The sequence below is a fragment of the Lissotriton vulgaris genome, chromosome 2_2, assembly GCF_964263255.1.
Source record: "Lissotriton vulgaris chromosome 2_2, aLisVul1.2, whole genome shotgun sequence".
In the NCBI taxonomy this organism is placed as follows: domain Eukaryota; kingdom Metazoa; phylum Chordata; class Amphibia; order Caudata; family Salamandridae; genus Lissotriton; species Lissotriton vulgaris.
In genome coordinates, this window is record NC_141688.1 from 81408714 (window position 1) to 81422644 (window position 13931).

Here is a 13931-nt window from a genome sequence, read left to right on the forward strand (position 1 = left end):
ACAAGGCACTCCACAAAACCCAGACCAGCATACCTCAACAGCTGACTCACCTCTACACCCCCACCCACCAGACCGCGCCCTCGCCACCGTTCCCTGCATCCGAAGATTGACCGCTGGCGGCAGATCATTCTCCCACCTCGCCGCCAAGACATGGAACATCCTCCCCATCCGCCTACAGCAGACTGAAGACCTTCTGACCTTCAGAAAACTTCAAGACCTGGCTCTTCATACAGTAGCAGCTTTACCCACTCCCCTAGCGCCTTGAGACCCTCACGGGTATGTAGTGCGCTGTACAAATGCTTTGATTGATTGATTGATTGCATTATCAAAACATTATCTGACTCTATTGAACATTGGCACCCGCTTTTTCTCTCTTGGTGGGGAATATTAAATTGTATCAAGATGATGCTTTCTCCTTTGATTTTGTATATTATTTTAATGATCCCTGTACATATTCCGGGGTTTTATTTGAAGAAGATTCTCTATTAACAAAATTTCTCTGGAAGGGAAAATCCCCTTGTATAGCCTTGTCTACCTTAAAAGCAGACACATCCTCTGGTGGTCTTAAATTTCCTGATTTCAAATCTTATTACACTTTTTCTTTAAAACAATCTTCCCATTGGTTTTCCCTTGATCAATATATTCATCGTCCTATTTAGATTTCTATTTTAAAAAATGTATATACCCTTTTGACTTTAAAGAATCTCTTGCTTTTACCAATACTATTGCCTCTTTCCATTCTCCAGTTATTTCACATACACGTAAGCTTCTTACCCCTCATTTACCACCCTCTTATTCCTCACCTTCCTCATAAGATCAACAAACCATTTGGCATAATAAGTTACTACAAATAAAAAACCGCACCATTTACTGGAAATCTTGGAGACTCAAAGGGTTGTTTTGGATTTCGCAACTATTAGTTGATGGTGTTCCCTTACCCTTTTCTGACCTTCAAACTAAATTTGTACTTCCATCATCCTTTAAGACACAGTATAATCATTTGCTCCTTTCTCTTATACAATATCTTGATTCTTTACCATTCTCTCCCGATTCACCCCCGAGATGCTCTACCCTTTTTCCCTAATTAACCTCTTCTCCTTCAGCTCCCTCTTTATATAAAAATGCATTTCATTCCTCAGACAGGGTCAAGACGAAGGCTGAATTGGCTTGGGAAAAGGATCTAACAGAGTGCTGGTCGACCCTCATTTGGGACAAACTATGGTTCAAAATTCATAAAACTTGCAGAGCTGCTAATACTTCTCAAACCCTTTATTTTGTTTACTAACGCCTCTTATTCACTCCTGCTACACTGGCCTCATTCACCTCATGACTTTGCACCTACATGCTGGTCTTATCCAAACACCCATGCTGATTTAAAACATGTGCTATTTGAATGTCCTTCTATTTCTTGTTTTTGGCAATCAGTTTGGTCTCAAATTAATAAAATCTTAAAAACCGATGTTCCTTTTTCCCTTTCTACTATTTTCTTAGGCTCTTTATCACCTTTATGGCCCCAATCACCATCAAATTTTAAATTAATTGATTTATTACTGGCAGTGGCCCTCTATTTAATAATGTCCAATTGGAAACAGGCTGACAAAGTCACCTTTAGAGCTTGGTGGAACTCCGTCTGTTTTCATCACAGACTAGTTACTAATTATATTACTCACATATCTTTATCTATCAAAAGAGATCTTTTGTGGCTTCCTTTGTCTGTCTACCTAACTTCGGTTGCTTATTCTCATGCAATACAGGTCAATACTTTGGATGAAGTTCGAAAACCTCCATAATGGAATAGGTTGTCTTTTTTACTTCTCTACAAAGCTTATTATTCTACTCCTTAAGCTGTATTTTGTATTATAGTATGATTCTTTATCTTTTAAGTATTTATTATGCTTGCAGTGACTTTATGCATGTTATTTCTCTTTGACTTTAGAGATATACATTTTGATGCACTTTCCTTCCCCCTTTTTCTCCCTCCTTCCTCCCCTTTCCCCTCCCTCTGTTTCCTTTATACAGTGTGTTCCTTAATAATGATTGTATTTTGGTTTTATCTTACCTTTTATAATTATATATAATTCAATTGAAATGTATTGTACCTTTTATTATACATGCTGTTATTTCCTCTATTATCTTTTATCACTTAATAAACTTAAACTTAAAATAAAATGAAAAGAAAGAAGGATGGCAGTGAGAGGAAATAGAAGGGGAAAGTTATAATGGGGAGGAAAGACTAATGGAGTGCGAGTGGTGTGTTTGGGAAACTCAAAGATGTGCGGTTAAGAGAAACAAAAAAAAGAAGGGGAAGAGGAGGCAGAAGGTGATCGAGTGGATGTTAATATAGTTTTTTTGAAAAACTCACAACCTGAAGAAATTGTATGATGAGGCCATATCAACAAGAATACAGACTGTTGACAACTATAACTGTCGAAAAGCCCAATTTGTTGACTAAAATGCATGAAACTAGATAATGTTTTAAAAGACAAACAGGGAGCTGCAGTACCTATTTTCTGTAAGCAGCAAAGCTACAATGGAGATGTCACCTGGGAAGGTGAAAACAGTGATAAGGTAAGGAGAAAGGAAGTTAAGAAGAGCATGCGTACGAAGATTTCAAGGAAAAGGGAGGGAATGAAAGTAATTTTATCATGTCTCATAAAAGAGGATCAAAAGATGAGATGAGAAAGCGATTAACAATGCACAGGAGGGAGTGTGGCGGTGAAGTGACTCCCCTCCCAGAAAATCCACAAGGAGATGATAAGAGGAAGGAGTAGGGTAAAAATCTGTAATGGCATGAGTGGGGATGGTGGTATGGGGGGGGGACTCCTCCAGTCAATATTATTATATTTATTAACATATGGGCATAAAATGCACACATCAAGTTGACGCCAACTTTGCCAATGCCATGATAAAGTAAAAATTCCAAAAACCCGATTGAAAAGAATGAGTGTAATTTCTGTATTGAAAACTTCAAATTGTAATCAGGGTGGCAGATCATCACAAACATCAAGATGTGAGAATAGGTATGGAAAGGTAAAGACAGAAGGGCTTGAGTAGACAAGTAGGACGGATCATCGGAGGTGGTGTCGTAGCGACAAAAGGAAAATGGGACATTTTCAAATAAACAGGCACACAAGGGGAGTGAGCGCAGAGTTTGAGAGAAAGTACTTATTTACTGTAGGTTGGCATGTACATAAAATAAGGAGATTGTAGAAGACGTTTAGGGCGATAAGAGTGGATTCTAGGAGAGACAGAAGAATGAAACGGGCAGGACAGGCAGAGAGCGGGAAGAAAGGGAGATGGGAGGTAAAGTATGGTTAAGTTTGAAGAAGACTGGGCAAAGGAAAGACTATTTTTTTTAGAGAAGCAGAGTAGGGGAGGAAAATTAGACCTGAAGGAGACAGCTGAGCAAGACTGAGAAAGAGAGAAAGAAAGAACAAGAGGGAGAGATGGGAATTATGTAGTTGGACACTTCTGCTGACTTTCCCCTTTACATGTCTAATTTTAATGGAAAAGAGTTATCACAATTTCTCATTGCAAGACCTACTATTGCAACTGATCTAGCTCAATGCCTTTAGGTCTTTTGGGCGCACTAACGTGACAGTAGTGTCCCAATTATCATACATACCAGTCTGCCTTAGGTGAAGTCAAATAAGCACATACATAAACTAAGTTTAGAAAAGTGGCAAATTCTCCAGGCATACAATAGGCATAACAATCAGTATCTCGACCATTTGGTCAAGGTCTCACTGCTGACCAGGTTTATCTAAAAACTCTTGTTTTTTTCTCAGACTGCATTAGAAATTAAGCTTAAAAGCTCACTTTCAAAAAGGCCTGCATTAAGCCTAACACATCCATATTTACTGGTTCACTAACTCATTCTTTGCAGTTCATGAACAATGACTATGGTAAGATGCAGGAAGTCCTATGATGTATCACTATCACATATACAATAAAATCGTGCATACATCTGCCAAGTCTTGTGAAGTACTGACCTGCCACTCATCAGTGTCACTATATAAAGGCACCAGAATATCCTCGGAGCTGTAAAAATGTTTGGCGTGCTCAGTGGTCACCGCTCGTACTTCCACCTATCAAAGTTAGTAGGGAGGGAATGAGGGTAATAAACAATTAGTGTCCAATCGAGCAAGCAGTGCAGTTTCTGTCAGAAGAGCATTACATAATTTCAAAAACCCAATTGTGTCTATCACTTGTCAGCTCTAGACATTTACATGAATGTAACACACTCTGGCCATGCTGTAAACATGTCACTGATTACCTAAAGTTGGAGCAACATGAACCGATTGTGAGTGCTTGACAATCACCCAACTAGACCAATATGGAGGGCTCTTGCACACACTAACTGCCACTGCTGGCAGTGAATGTGGTAGTGATGGTTCATCAGCTGTCAATCACTACACCTACTCTGGAGAGGACCGGTGTACACTGTTCTTTGAGGATGTGCAGAAAATACAGAGAAAGCAACAAGTATTGGCAAAGCAAACCAGTATGACCTCAGCAAACTGCTGTCATAAGTTATTAAACAAAAAAAAGCACACTGGCTGACCGTGCCTGACATTTGCTTGTAATAGAAATTTTAAATAAAAAAGAAAATTGGCATATAATTCTTTCCAGTTCTATCTCTAATTCTAATACACTAGGGAAGCCCATCAATGAAGAGAGTCCCTTACGCAAATGGATTCAGGCGAAGGGAGGGGTCAAGAATATGGTACTACGCCTATCTGGTAATAGCCCCACTGAGGGTGAACACCTGAAAGATGTCATTACGATTGATGATCATTACTCAACTTCTTCTCCTCCTGTTGCACGCGCCTCACCGGCAGCCTCATCGGCAGCTCTTACAATACAAGCAAGTTCTATATCTGGACTTCAGAGTGAGTCTGAAATATGGTCTGAACCGAGATGTACTATGACAGCTATACCAGAAAACGAAGCAATAATAACAGACGTAGGTCTTGAAGCTCAACTTACAACCTCAACTGTTACTATAGCTATTAACCCAGCTGCTACTTTACCTGATACACCGGCTCCAGATCTTATAGAAGATCCAGTGGTTAATTCTTCTTCTTTAGATTTGATATTAAAGACACTTTCTAAGAATCGCCAGGAAGCGCAACAGCACTTCATTCAGTTGAGAGATGACAACAGTAAGATGCAGAACTCTCTATCAGAAGTGACCAGCAAGCTCGGTGGGATGACACAAGAGATAAAAGAACTGCAACAAAGGGTGGTGGACGTTGAAGAACTATACACTCGCACAGAGACTTTAACTTCCGAACATGATATGCAGATTATGAGCTTACAGAATAAGATAGAAGACATGGAGAATCGTCAGAGGAGGCAAAACCTTAGATTTTTCGGCATACCTGAAGGATCAGAGGGAGCAGATCCATGAGCCTATATGGTCAATTTACTTCAGAAGGCTTTCCCAGATTTGGCTGATTGGAACTGGGATTCACAGCTCCAAAGAGTGCATAGACTTCCCATAATACAGAGAAATAGAGAGAGCAAATTTCCTTGTCCCTTTCTGATATATTTTGGTAACTTTTTACTTAGGCAAGCTGTATCTCTTAAAGCGAGGTCTAATTCCCCTGTTACAATCGGAAATATTACTTTCTTTGTCAGATCTGATTTAAGTAAGGCTACAATGGTAAAAAGGTGGAAATTACGTCAGTTTATTGATCCTTTTAAATGATTGGGGGGACAGGCGTTCTTTCAGGAACCAGCTCGCCTCAAAGTGATTAAGGATGGCCATACATTCTTCTTCACTGATGTTAGAGAAGCAGAGGTGGCATTATCTAAATTTGGCTATAAATCTGGTTAAGGAATATGAATATTAGTAGGGAAAAAGAACATTGATTCTGTCCTAAGGAGTAGGATCTGTATTCTGTATCAGATCATGTATAACGTAAATTAGGTTTTCTATTTTTTTCGGATTAGCTACACTAAGAGGGCTTGAGAGATATTTTCTCTCAGGGGTTTGGTATGATTGGTCATTTTTTAGTTTTCTTCTATTTTGTTTCTGCTCTTATCTCTTTCTCTAGGTTTAATATTTTTCAGTTTAGAATCAATTACAATTGATTGACATTACCAGAGCGAAGGTTTTCTCTCTTTCCTGAAGTTCTCCTTCTTGTTTTTTTTGTGTGTTTCTTCCCGGGGTTGCAGGCGGGGGGGGGGGGGAGGGCTCCGATGCTGTCTCTGTCAGGCTGCCCTTCCAACGGCAACAAGGAATAGAGGGGTGGTTTCCCATAGGGACAAATGGGTGGGAGGTAGGAGGTTCGGAAGTAGACTAAGGGGAGGCGGGTTGGGGGTGGGGTCCAAGGTTTGCTGGGTAAAAAATGATAAGAATTTCAGTGCAAGATTCAGAATTGTTAGAATTGTCAAAAAAGACTATCATAAATCACTTATATTATGGTTTCTAATTATGCAGAGAAAGGCAAAGTATCTGTTTTTAAGGAATGTTTTTCTTTAGGTGCTTAACCTGGAACGTGGCCGGTCTTAATAATAAGATCAGAGGAAGCTGGTTCAGGAAGAACTTAATATGTATAAACCCCATTTTGTACTGCTTTCAGAAACTCATATTGGATTTCAAGATAGAAAAGTATTAAGGCAATTGGGTTATGAACTTATTGTTTGTTCTACTTTAAATGCCTCTATCAGGGGGGTTGCAATACTGAAGCAAAAACAATTAAACATTGAAATAACTCGTACAGCTGCCGATAAGGGGGGGGTCGATGGGCAATACCTGTAAATTTGTACTCTGTGTAGTATACGGACCGAACATTGATGAACCACTTATGTATGATCGGCTAAATATTGAATTATTAGATTGGGAAGGAGAGTTGTTGGTTATGGGCGACTTTAATTGTGTTATGAACTCCGATTTAGATACTACTAGGCGGGGTGCCTTCCAGCGAATGCGTAAAATTCGAGCTGCTAAATCAGAATTAAGCTGTCTGCATAATTTAAAAGATGTTTGGCATACAATACACCCTAATCTTGCTGGGTTTACTTATTTATTACTCTGCGCCACACAAATTATGCTTCCGAATAGATATGGTCTGGGCAAAAGACAGAATCTTGGATTCCAGCAGTATAGAATTGTGTCCAAGAGTAACATCCGATCATAATCCTATTCTCCTAGAATTTAATATTTCCACTAAGAAACAAGGTTTCAGGCGGTTTATGTTCCCTAGATATATTTTATCTGACATAGCTTTTATTACCCAACTCAAAGGTCACATTACCAAATTCATCGAGATGAATTTAAACTCCGCCGCAGTATTATCTGTGTGGGACGCCTGCAAGGCCAGCATAAGGGGCTTCGCCCAGCAATTCATTCTCAGAAAGAACTCAGAACGCCGGAAAGAGACTAAGCTTATGACTTCTAAAGCTTTGTCTTTAGAAACCCAGTTGGCAGAAGCCCTCCAAAAAGGAAGGTCTAATGCTGACGAGATAAGAATGGAATTAGTGAACCTTCAGTCAGCTAATAAAAAGACGTTAAGGGAGAAACATAGTGTGAAACTACATGAATATCATCGATCACAATATGAGAGTGGCGATAGAATCGGGAAAATCCTAGCCTACAAAACAGCTGACAAGAAGGCCAAAACCGTAATTAAGACTATTAAAGGAATAAACTCCATAACTTACAATCAACCAGAATAGATTCTTAATCAATTTGTCAAATATTACAGTAGCTTATATACCCCTGAAAACTCTCCTACCAGTCATCATATACTATCATATATTAACGCTAATATGACCGATCAACAAGATAGAGAAGGAGTTGGCCTACTCGATAAAAATATCACTTATACTGAAATTAGGTCAGCAATTGCTTCTCTCCCTTCCGGTAAGGCAGCGGGAGAAGCCTTGCTCCCCATCAAACTTTATAAAATATGTATCCAGGAATTACTCCCTCTCTTCAGCTTAGTTATAGACTCGATTGGAGAAACTGGCAAGGCTCCCATATCATGGAATACAGCTATTTTTTTCTTAAGAAACATAAGCCTGCAGACAAGTGTGGGTCGTACAGACCCATCTCGTTAATAAACGCGGATGCCAAGGCATTTGCGAAGATCTTGGCTACCCGACTTGCTCCCCTCATGCCTGAGTTAGTTAACTTACAGCAGCACGGATTTGTTATGGGGAGAGACACTACCGCTCATGTAAATACGGCAATAACTGCCTTTGATGTTGCATCCAGCGGCTCCACCCCACTCGGAATGGTCATGTTAGATGCTGAGAAATGATTCGATCGAGTGAGGTGGGACTACTTATGGGATGTACTAAAGGCATTTGGATTTCAGGGTCACTATCTAGGATGGATTCGGTCCCTATATGACCATCCCACCGCCAAAATAAGCTATGCCGGTATGAACTCGTCTAATTTTCCCATAGCTAGGGGCACTCGGCAAGGGTGCCCTCTGTCACCCTTGCTGTTTGCTCTCTCCATGGAACCGTTTTTAAATGCACTTCATACCCAAGCTGATATTATTCTTTTCCGACATGGCGTAAATATTTTAAAAATAACTGCGTACGCTGATGATATCGCGATTTTCACTACTGATGTGGCCAAAGCCCTTCCGGGGATAACCAAGTAAGCAAAAATATTCGGGGATATCGCTGGATACAAATTAAATCTAAATAAAACTCAGGTTATAGTTAATTACAAACCAGTGATATCGGTCCAAGGTATATGTAAAACTGCTATATATTTGAGAGTGAAAATCTCCGCGAATATCGATGAATTAATCACGCTTAACTATGATTCTTTATTAAAGGAGGTAGCTTCTTTATTTAAAAAAATGGCATAAGATCCCACTCAGTCTAGTTGGACGGATTAAATTAATTACAATGAAAGTTTTGCCAAAATTTCTCTATTTATTCCGATCAATTCCTGTACGCCTTAATAATCTTTTCTTTAAAAATCTTGATGGCATCTGTAGCAGCTACATTTAGGGTTATAAAAAAGCCTGTAGATCGATTCAAACACTTAAACTTCCAATTGAAAAAGGAGGGTTAAACTTTCCTGATTTTAAATTTTTTTTTTTGCAACTTTCTTTGGGCGTTTTCGAAGTTTGCTTAAAATGGATAATTCGCTATTCTTTTTTCAGTTTATGTTGGGCACTGATTGTAATCAGTTTTTGGGTAGAGTCCACGATCCAAACTACTTTAAGCGGGTCAAGTTCAAGACCGCTAGGGAGATCGTAAGAATCTGGAACTCGATGATGGCTTTTAGTAATACCTCCTTTTTCATTCGGAACTACAGTTATGGGGTAATCCAGGACTGCCAGGCCGCCATGGCCAGCTGTGGTATCACTACTCTAGGTGACCTTTATGGCTCAAACGGGTTTCTCGATTTCACATCACTTAAACTTCTGTACAAATTGAATTACTCTATGTACTTTAAATATATGCAAATCTGGGAATTCTTAGTCCGAAAAATGAAAATTAATGAAGTTGCAGACTCTGACATTATGACATGTCTTTATTCTAATAAGACTAAATCACTCATTAGTGAGGGATATAAATATTTAAATCAGATGAAAACCGATGATTGTATCGAATTACCAGCTAAATGGACCACCAGAATGGGTATTAACATAACATCAAATCAGATATCCGCCTCTCTCTGTCAACTCAATCGGGTGGTTCAGTCTTCTAGTTTAAGACTTCAGCTATATAGAACTGTTTGCCAACTGTACTACACTCCTCAAAGAATTTCACGTTGGACACCTAATAATCTATTTAACCTCTTTAGTGCTAAGGCAATAATATTTTACTCCTCTAATTTCCATTGAAATGAATGGTAAGTGCATGACGAGTTACCCTTGTCATTAGCATCCAAGGGGTTAATGACCGTTCTAAATGTTCTGTTAAATTTGCAGGATGTAAGCAGCCCTCAAAGATTTAAACACTATCTTAGTTGCTTGTGCAAGACTGACTATCGCGAGGGCCTGGATCTCTCTGAAACCTCCGCATGTTATGAAGTGGTGGTCACTAGTTAATGCAATTTTCACGATGGAATCAGCGTTAGCCAAAGTAAGGGGCTCTCGTTCTGTGAGAAAATTGGAGAGAATCTGGGGAACGTTATTTAATTTTGAGAACTGACCTTTTTTTTTTCTTCAAAGTTTCGTTAAAAATTATAAAAGCTAGGCACCTTGGATATATTTCTATGTTATATGAATTGTTTACTATAACTTATATCTCTGCATTAACATAATATAATGAGCTGTTTTCTCTTTTTGTTGAGTTTGAAATGAATGACTTTATGTCTTTTTCTTGGTTTCTGTCTCTCGCAATGTCAATAAAAAGGTTTAAAAAAAATAATAATAATAATTCGAACGGAATAATATGAGCGCTTCCCTGCTGGCAGGTTTACTTTAAGTAGGTGTAGGAACCCCGTTTAGTTTTAATGCATATCACACGAAAATATTTATTTTTTTAGTGCAAATAGGAGGTACTAATATCTTTAAATTACTGAAGCTTGAAGACATCGATTCAACACACAAGAATATCTACAAAAATGGAATAGGATAAACAATGGAAAGAAAAAGAGTGGTAAAAATAAATGATTGCCATGCTAACCCTGGCACTGAAGTGCAATGCTGTTTCAGCGGATACGCACGGTAAATTACTGAAGCTTGAAGACATCGTTTAAACACACAAGAATATCTACAAAAATGGAATAGGATAAACAATGGAAAGACAACCACTGGCGTTGCCAATAGGTCTCGCAGTAGGAGAGTTGGAGCTATTGGTTTTGTAAATGACAAAGCCCTTTATGTTTGTAAAATGAAAACAAAAATAAAAGGCATTGTTATTTGCAATTGTAATAGCTCCAACTTTCCTACTGCGAGACCTATTCGCTCTTTTGTGACAGAATAGAATGTGAAGACAGCCGTCTGCCTTTCTTAATGACGCACACACGGACCAGTGAGCAACGTCCTTGTTTACTGAGAGCATTAATTTACAGAAACATCCGTAATCCTGAATGGCTTCGCAGACCAGTTCCTCTTTGATCGTTATCAGTGCATACAATAAATATGGCTTCCATTGAAGCAGGGTGGCTTTAGAATGATGGCCTCAGGAAGAAAGAACGCCCAGAAGAATGTGGTATTTTCAAGCTGTATTGTACTCTATTTTTATTGTAAAGTGCAAACGAATATTGTGAAGATACGATGCTGCAGCAAACCGCCTTAATTTGTAGGTAGCACGTGCGCCACCACACATGCACACATCTATCAAATGACGCTAGCAGCCACTTTAAAAACAAGACGGAGGAAAGGCAGAGAAGGGGAGGGGGGAGGAGAAATGTGACACGGTGTGAAGCAGCAGGGGCCTTTGAAGTGAAGCTAAGCTTCACTTCAAAGGTGTGGGAGGAGTGCTGCTACGGCCTGGGGGAAAACAGCAGCTAGGGCTTGGGGGGTGGGGGGCTTGAATTAGTGGGCTAGTAAGGGAACCAAGGAAAGACGGGATCTACTGGCTTTGCCAATGTTTATGTCGCACAAGAACCATGTTTATGTATGTGTTTGCATGTATTTCCAGGACACTGTTCAAGGGTTTCTCAGCAGCATCTAGTCAAGGTACAGTTCGTTTCAAGCACGAGCAGCAAGGTTTTTATAACTTTCAGAACAGCTGAAATAGCAGCCGCACGTTCCTGACGAGACCGGACTGGTGTATGCAGCGTCCACAGCGCCCTTTCAAAAGCCTGTCACAGTGCCCCCTTGCCGTAAAGATAAGCAGGAAAGGGTCCGAGTTTTATGACCTATTAATAAAATAGGTACAGGACTCCTAGTCCTATGGGCAGAGGTTCTGACTCTCTCGTGTCATGGCAAATATTTCTGTCCCAGACTAGAAGATGCTGAGAACTCACTGTACAGACCGCAGTGGCACGACCACCCTTCCAGTGAAATCAATGACCGCGCGCTCTCTTGTGACAGAATAGAAAGTGAAGACAGCCGTCTACCTTTCTTAATGACACACACACGGACCAGTGAGCAACTTCCTTGTTTACTGAGAGCATTAATTTACAGAAACATCAGTAATCCTGAATGGCTTCGCAGACCAGTTCCTCTTTGATCGTTATCAGTGCATACAATAAATATGGCTTCCATTGAAGCAGGGTGGCTTTAGAATGATGGCCTCAGGAAAAAAGAACGCCCAGAAGAATATGGTATTTTCAAGCTGTATTGTACTCTATTTTTATTGTAAAGTGAAAACGAATATTGTGAAGATACGATGCTGCAGCAGCGCGCCATGTGCGTTGTGCGTGCATGCAGAGTGAACAAGGGGGAATGCAGAGTGAACAAGGGGGAATGCAGAGCGGCCGGGAAACTGAAAGTACGGCCGGCCTGCGGCCGGCCATGAATAATTAGGGGAGGAGAAGCCCTTTGGGAAACTGAAAGTACGGCCGGCCTGCGGCCGGCCATGATTAATTAGGGGAGGAGAAGCCCTTTGATGTGCTGTGCGGCCGTGAATGCGCGTGCTTGTTTGGTCACGTGATTCACGTGAACTTAAACAAAACCGCAGCAGAAAGTCCTTGGTTTGACGAGGATTTTGGCTACTTGAATTCTCGCTACGCTCAATGCGCTTGCGCGCATTGATAGGGCGCGGGACCTAAAAAAGAGTGATAAAATTTAATTATTGCCATACTAACCCTGGCACTGAAGCGCAATGCTGTTTCTGCGGATACGCACGGTACCAGGGTAAATTCCATCACTCACAATGCAAGATGTCAATGGCTGTAGTGGGCTGACTTTTGCCCATGATGTATGCTGTAATCAACGGAAGCAAAATCAAGACGTTTACCAGGAACGGTTTCTTGGTGCTGTTAAAAGAGTTTTTTGGCAAGTGAGTTACTGATTGAAAATATTTATTTTTAAAACCTTTGGAAACAGGTAATGAAAGCCTAACTAAGGAGGGCAAAAGGTAAGGGGTTCCATATTCTTACTGTCGTCAATTGAAAAAGCGCTACATCTGTAAATGGTGACACAACATCTTGAAGCTTGTGGAAGAAATTACTGATCGGATCTCAGGTTCCTAGGTGACTTATACAACTAAAACCTTTAGCCATGAAGAGAATAAACTGCTTTAGGCTCAATAGTTATGTTTTAAAAGCTAATTTGGGCTTGAACTCGGAGCAAATGCAACTCTCTTCTGGTTCCTGTCCCTGAGTCACACTTCTTCCTACTGTAAATAATATATGCATAGCTGCATTTAGGACAAGCAGCAACAGGGCTGTTTCTTAGGCGCTGCCAGCAATGCAATACAGAATTGTCATAATAAATTCTAGAATGAATGATGGCATTTCCTACTGGGTTTCTTAGGGAGAATTCTAACAAGCATTTACAATGCAACGGTTTCGCCTTCGAAAAAGTTAGAGCTATAGGCATTGTAAATGACAAACTTTTTATTTATGTGTTGGTTTTGAAAATAGATAAATAAATGGCATTGTCATTTACAATCCCAATAGCTTAATCTCTCGCTCACCTCACTAAGAGCACCCCTCCAGGTTCCTCTAAAAAAATCATTCTGTTAGAATTCGTCGGAGCCCGATCCCCGCCAAGACGGGGATCCGCTACCCGGCCTCCATGTAAATACCATGTTCCTCATCTCGGACACCTACCCCTGTACGTATCGAATTTGCAAGCCCCGCACAGCACATTAGACCGAGCGATATCGCTTCAACACAACAGCTTCCTATTAAACTGACACATTTAGCCTCACCCCAGGGCACTCGAGCGCCGTTTCCCACCACATTTCTGCTCGATTTTCTCCAACCCCACAACCCGGTAAAATCACCCATACCTCTTAGAGACCGCCCGCCTCTCAACTATAAATATGAACCCACACGTAACAGAATGACCACCTGTCCAGAATGTAACTGGATAGTCCGTTATAGCTCC

General features: G+C 40.3%; 1 protein-coding gene across 3 annotated transcripts in view; it reads right to left on the minus strand.

The window, feature by feature from the left end:
* PPCDC (phosphopantothenoylcysteine decarboxylase) overlaps window positions 1-13931 on the minus strand; it is a 532546-nt gene that overhangs the window by 314180 nt on the left and 204435 nt on the right. For all 3 annotated transcript variants that reach the window (XM_086959324.1, XM_086959322.1, XM_086959323.1), the window contains exon 3: window positions 3993-4088. In XM_086959324.1, coding sequence (XP_086815450.1) covers window positions 3993-4088 — 96 coding nt within the window. The remainder of the gene's footprint in view (window positions 1-3992; window positions 4089-13931) is intronic.